The 6,554-nt window shown below is 37.9% G+C and overlaps 1 protein-coding gene across 1 annotated transcript; it reads right to left on the reverse strand.

Annotated features, from left to right (window-relative positions):
* Positions 1-3,579: 3,579 nt before the first annotated feature.
* On the reverse strand, positions 3,580-6,099 carry LOC121799550 (L-tryptophan--pyruvate aminotransferase 1-like). The gene is made up of 5 exons (XM_042198954.1): positions 5,911-6,099; positions 5,508-5,814; positions 4,684-4,970; positions 4,087-4,388; positions 3,580-4,007 (listed from the first exon to the last, which is right to left on the reverse strand). The coding sequence occupies exons 1-5, from the start codon at positions 6,024-6,026 to the stop codon at positions 3,805-3,807; spliced, it is 1,215 nt and encodes a 404-aa protein (XP_042054888.1). The 5' UTR covers positions 6,027-6,099; the 3' UTR covers positions 3,580-3,804.
* Between the last annotated feature and the right edge of the window lie 455 nt (positions 6,100-6,554).

Consider the following 6,554-nt stretch of genomic DNA (forward strand, 5'->3'; position numbering starts at 1 on the left):
AAAGGGGTTTATAAAAAATGGTAACTCAAAGTCCAAAACAACCAAATTTTACATACATGCAAAATTCCAGAAAATGAATGATAATGAGAAAGATCAACAACACACATGGGAAATTATATCAACAACACTAGCAAGTACATGCCATTAGTTCCAAAAAAAAAAAAAATGGAACAAAGAAAAAGCTATAGTTATGAGGATCAACAAAGAAAGTCGAACACTAGGCGCCCTCAACACGGCGAATAAAAATGGACTCGAGGTCAGGGGGGCAGAAAAACTCCCTAGGTTGAGCGCAGTGGCATCTCACGGCCGCCGCCTTCCGCTTCTTTGGCGCCGGAGGGCACGGCAGTCTGCTCGGAATTCTTGATTTAGCACTGGTCGGAGTAGTCGATCTATACCCATCTTCTTCACCGTCACAGCTTCTCTCCATTGGTTTCGTCAGAATCGGCTTCATTGGACTTGGCAACTCAAGATTTTCATAAGCACCCATTAGTTATTATTAGTACTACCATCAAGATTCTCGAGGGATGTATAAATACAAAAATGCCATGCTTCTTTTCTTTTTTCTATGTTTATTTTTTCGAATGGTAGGGAAGAAGGAATAGATTCTTAAGAAACTTGAAGGTAAAATTTTGATAAGAAAGGGATGCAAAAGAATTGAAAAGCAATGTGTTTTCTTCTTCTTTTTTGGCCTCGTTGACAATATCGTTGGAACTTAAAAAGAGACGAAAATATTGTTATGTGTATTTATATTTGTCCAAGGAAATGGAAAGTATTTAATTAAGTATAGTATTAAAAAAAGAAGAACCCGAGAAAATCGTGAACTAAGCAAGAGTAGCTTAAAGGCTAGGGAAAAGAAACGGTGCAGCTCGTGAAATTTCCTGATTAGGGCACAGAGTTATTATTGACATAATTGACTTGGATAAATATATGCATGTATCAAAGCAGCGCTTCTGATATATTTTGAATTTCTGCCATTTAATGCACGGGATGGCCAAAATATTAATTTGGAGTCTTTTTATATTAATATATAGTTGACGTGTGACACGAGTGCCTTTTATCTTTTTTTTTTATAAAATAAATAAAATAAAACTACCCTCACTTTATAAATCAATTGGTGCTTTTTTAAGCTCATTGATCTTTACGCTTCTTCCAAGCATGTAAACTGGAATTCTTGCTTTCAGAGAAAGAAAAAAGGTTATAAACAGCTCCACCCAGGCCTTTAATTATATTCCAGACAATTGAAAATTCACGATTACTTGGTATAATCCCAATCATTACTACAGTAGTATATTATAGTACGTCTACTAGTATATAGTAAAACATACTTACATAGTATGAGAGAGGTGATACGCTAAGCGACACTACTTGAGCGCCTCTTAGAGCATCTCCAGTGGGCGGATGTCCCACTCGGACATCTACTATGACTTCCCAAAAACACCTCCTGCCACGTCACTAGGACATCCCCTTCACAATCCGCCCTTCCCACTATGACTTCCCGCAAAAAAAAAATTTAATATACCGGACGTCCGACCCACGCCACAATGGCGGACGTCCGCCCGCCCGTCGCCCGCACGTCCGAGGACATCCGACGTCCTTACGGGACGTCCGTATCCGAGTTGAAACGCCACAATGGCGGACGTCCCGGTCACCCGTCGCGGATGTCCGACCGGACGTCCGCTATTGGACTCTCAATTTTCTCATCGCCAAATTTATTCAACTTAGTCAATCAATTTATTCCTCAGAGTATCAATACTCCCCACAATTAAATGCATGTCATTTTCTCTTACAAATCTTGTTGAGTTACTAGTATTTTTGCAATCTTCTTGAAATTTTGTGAAACTGAAATCGATGTTGCAAATATTTCATTATGCAACAAGAGGGATTTAAAAGAACGCCGAGAAAATTTATTAGTGAACTAATTTTGAAATCCTTTCATTCTATATTCGATTTGCAATCACAACCATGATATAGAAGTTCTTGTTCAATATAAACTCATTTTCATGGCTCATATGAGGGGAATTTGATTTTATGAAGTGCCCAACAAAATTACAATTTGCAGATAATAGAGCAAAAATGTTAGAAAAGGGATAGGGATAGGGAAGAACGAAGATGACAATGAATTTTGCAAGGAGATGCAATCATATAAAAAAGGGTTCAGTGGCTTGAATTTGTAGTTTGTACAGTAGCAGTGGAAGATTAGATTTAATTTGGTTCAGAACGAGGTAGAAAAACAAAGAGGGGGAGTATAAGTAAAACTATTAAAACAAAGAAAAGAAAATTGATGTGTAATCCACGTAAGATGTCGCCCACCGGTCGCTTAAATATGGCGCGCAGCAGATCTAATCTCTACATAGTATATCCTAAATAAGTCATAAAATCTATCGATTGTGAATGCACTACAAGATAGTTTCTTTATTAGTAATTTAGTATGATAGTCCACAAAACAAGGATCGATGGCCCTAAATTTCGTGAAATCAATCTTAAAACTGATGCGAGTTCATATTACAAAAAAGGTGGCAAAGGAATAAAAGCAAATATGAGATTCTACATAAACTAGCAAGTCCTTTATGGGTAGGGTAATGCTATTTCCTACTTTAAGCTTTCCTGCGGTTCCTCCTTCCAAATTACTGTGCCATTTTTGAGGCTCACAGATAGCATAAAGTTACATGATCTTTGTTCTTTAATGCCATCTACAATTAAGGGTCAAATTATAGGTCATAATTTAGCCACAATTTCATTTTTCCATGGCCACATCAGCAAATCTCATGTCAGCTACTAGTTCGGCAATAACACAAACTATTGTTTCAACTACAACTCAAAAAATTCCAAAAATTAAAATAAAGAGCTAAAAATAATAAAATTACTTGATTAAAATTCGAACAAGTACATTAATTGAAACCATTTATATTAGACGATGACACAATATAGTTTAATACCCTGATAATTTAATAAATCATCAGTGATCGATTGCTTAAGCAAGCATTACACAATGACGAAATTAAAGCTTGTTTAAAATACGTTTAAGCTCTTTTGATATTGTACAAAGGTAGAGTGTGTGAGTATTTATGGCCTATTTAATGTGCCCAATCTCAATGCCGTTATGCGAGCAGTTTCTATTCGGGTAAGAGATGGTATTAAGCAACATGCATCCGAGTCATCATTTGTTACAGATCTTGCAGACTAGTTTTCTCGTAATAGCTAGACAATATATTTATACGTATTTAGTTTAAATCTAATCTTGTACTCCATTCCTTATTGTTGTACTTTACTTTCGTGTAAAACTATAATGTGTAAAGATCCGTGAGATCATATGATTCATATCCTAACAGGAAATGGTATGATGTTTTTTAGTCCAAGGCCATTGATGAAAGCATGGCGCTACCAGCTTAAAGGTGCGAGAAACAGTGTGATTAATAATGCTATCAAAATATGTTTGAAATTATGTTGTTTTGTGTTTCGCATCATCCTTGATTTGTCATTTCGGTTCCGATTATGATTTCATTGAAAATTTTAGAGAAATATAAATTTTGTGATTTACTCAATATAATACGGTCCAGAATTGGCCTAAAGTTCGGGACAGAGACAAAAAAGGCAATTTATATATGTTGTTCACCGCAATGCCGAGACAGGCGCTGGGTGCCAAAAAAGAACTAGTCCATTCAATGTAATGTAATGCAATGCCAAGTGGAGGGAATAAAATAAATAGAGATTAGAAAATGTGTCAAATAGAATGGGAACATCCCCAAAAAGGAAAAATGTGTGTATAAAAGTGGGACTAAATTAAAATGTTGAAAGCTGGTGTAGTTAATTCTGATTTCCATTAGCTGTGGGTTGAATAGTTGAGAGCCTGTGCAGAAAGAGATCAAAGTCGTCATCCCTACTCAACATGCTGACTCTAACATACTCTGCTTCCCACCCGAATCGCCTACCGCTTCTTGTTCCTATTTTATGCTCTCTTAGCAGCCGCTCCCCATCTATCCCCTCTTTGCATTTCATCCATGCAAATGCTGTCAACACACATAAAAACATGAAATCTGCAACATGCATTGATTGATTGATTATTACTCCTATTATACTAATAGTTACCAGGATATGTTTGAACAACTTCTCTCCTGAAATTGCAGTAGTGCGATGGGAATTTGGGGAGGCTGAAGAGTTGATTCTTGGTGACGACGTCTCTCAATCTCTTCCACCTATCCGCCAATGTGCATTGGCTGTAGTCGAAGAAACTCTCCACGTCGCAAGGCTTCCGTTTCTGGCAGCTCAGGGAGATCAACTCCATCACGCTTGCACTTCTCAGCTGCGCTTCCTTGGACACTCCGATCGTGTTCATCTCAATGAACTTCACCATCTTCCTCGCCACATTCTCCTCTCGAACAACTGCCCATCTTCACATACATCAACAAACATTAATAAGGACTTAAAATGTGCATGTCTTCTTATTACTCCATCCATCCGCGATTAAGACTCTCAATTCACTTTTACTAAATGGTAAGTAGGACCACATTACATTAATCCTATAAAACTAATTCTACTTGGAATATATCTTTTTTTATCCACTTTTCTTTATATTTCTTAAAACCCGCACCAAACTCAAATGAGACTCTTATGCGCGGACAAAGTATATATTGTTTTATCTTATCTTTCCTATCAAACGGCCCCTTAACAGGATTTAACAAGTACCCGATTCTGGATCCGGCGTGGCCGGTGCATTTGGAAGCAGTGAAGAGCATGAGGTCGTGATCAGCAGCGGATGTGATGGCGGTGTATTGAGGCCAGTAGTAGGCGAGGTCGTGAACAAGCATGCCTAATTGGCCTCGATTCATCACGGCGGCCTCTCTGGTGGAGCCGTCGGGATTGTTGGGGGATGTCACGAATTCGATGTATGGTACGTCCTTGTCGAAGCACCGCGCATCGCCGGACCATTTGAATAGCCCCGTCCGCAGAAACTCAATCATCTCTGGATACGACTATATACACCATAAATACAGAAAGATTATTGCTTAATGCCCACATGTCTAAATAAGGACATGTTGTATATTTATGTCCATGTTAGGAGATCTTGATCATTAAACCAACCAAAGTCTCAGCTGGAGACAAGGGTTGTCGCACTACTTCCTATTGTTTTATTTCGATGGCAAAGTTGACTGGAGTAGTTTTCATTTATTTATATTCACTAGATAGATCCAATCTTAAATTTGTTAGATTGGTCAGTTATAGTTATGATCTTATTCATTGCGAATGAGATATTTTAATGAAAGTGGTAGTTCTTATGATAAAATCTAATATGGTGTGGTATCTAAGCATGTCTCATGTTCCAATATCAAATACTGCGAAGGATTCACATATGAGAAACGATACTGGGATAATCACATTTGACTAGAAAATGTGAAGTAAAAAAAAGATAATCACCAATTGTTTTTATAATAATATTATTATTAGGGTTTGATTGGTTATCAGATATATATAATTGTCGTAAATTGTAACAAAATTAAGTGAGTAGTTACCGAATAGTAGGGGGCAGCGGAGACGACGTCAACCGGATTGGAGATATCTAGGGTGTAGGCGAGGGCGTAGAGCGCAGCTAGAATCAGCTGACTCGATCCTGTTCCAACCACGATGTGTTTGCCGTCGATAGCTGCGTTTCCGGTGACTTTATGCAGCTTCCTGATCTCATCCTCCAGTTTTTTCTCCATGAACCAGCACAGAGTTTTGCCGTCACCGAAGTAACTCAGAGATTGGAATCCAGACATCGTCACACTGCACCTTTGCCCAGCTTTCTTCCAATATGCCTCGTACATTGTCGGATCGCCACTGCCGAATTTAAAAAAGAAAAGAAAAGATGTTACATTGAAATAAAAAGTGCAATTTTTATAGAAAAAACAAAAGTGAGAGCGAGAGAGGAAGTACTGGTCCAGAGAGACGATGGGTTGAGGGTGATGATGATGTGGCGCGATACCATTGGTTCGGACGTGGTTCGGCGTGGAGCCGTTACTGTCTGGGGCTTGATGATCAGAACAAGTCATGGAGCTTTTGGTGACGATGACCTCGTACGTGCCGCTTCAATTTCTTTTCTGAAATTTAACTTTATTTTTCAGCTTAAGCTTTGTTTATGTGGGAAATAACAATATGAGCTGATGTTGCTCGATAGCAGTTATTAGCTCCAATATTTATAGGGACATAAACTTTCTGCAATACTTGGATGGTCAAGATCCTCTATTTTCTACGCACATTGCTTCATCTCTATACGCCACGTGTACTCATTTTTTGAATTGCACTTGATATGTGAGTAATTAATGCCACTTTACGATATCATCAAGGAAAAAAATGTATATAAATTGTATAATACCGAATTCGATTATTATTCGTCGTATACATCTATATATGTTAACAAAAAAAATTAAATCTAATCATTCCTCATCACCAGAGAGGGATTAGGTACTGGCTCTGGCTGTATTAACCCCTCTGAAATTTATTTGGATTAGCACAAATACTCACAATCTAGGGAAGTTAGGTAAATTAGGGTATTTAATGTACTTACACCAATTTCTTTA

Source organism: Salvia splendens, chromosome 4 (assembly GCF_004379255.2).
Source record: "Salvia splendens isolate huo1 chromosome 4, SspV2, whole genome shotgun sequence".
NCBI lineage: Eukaryota > Viridiplantae > Streptophyta > Magnoliopsida > Lamiales > Lamiaceae > Salvia > Salvia splendens.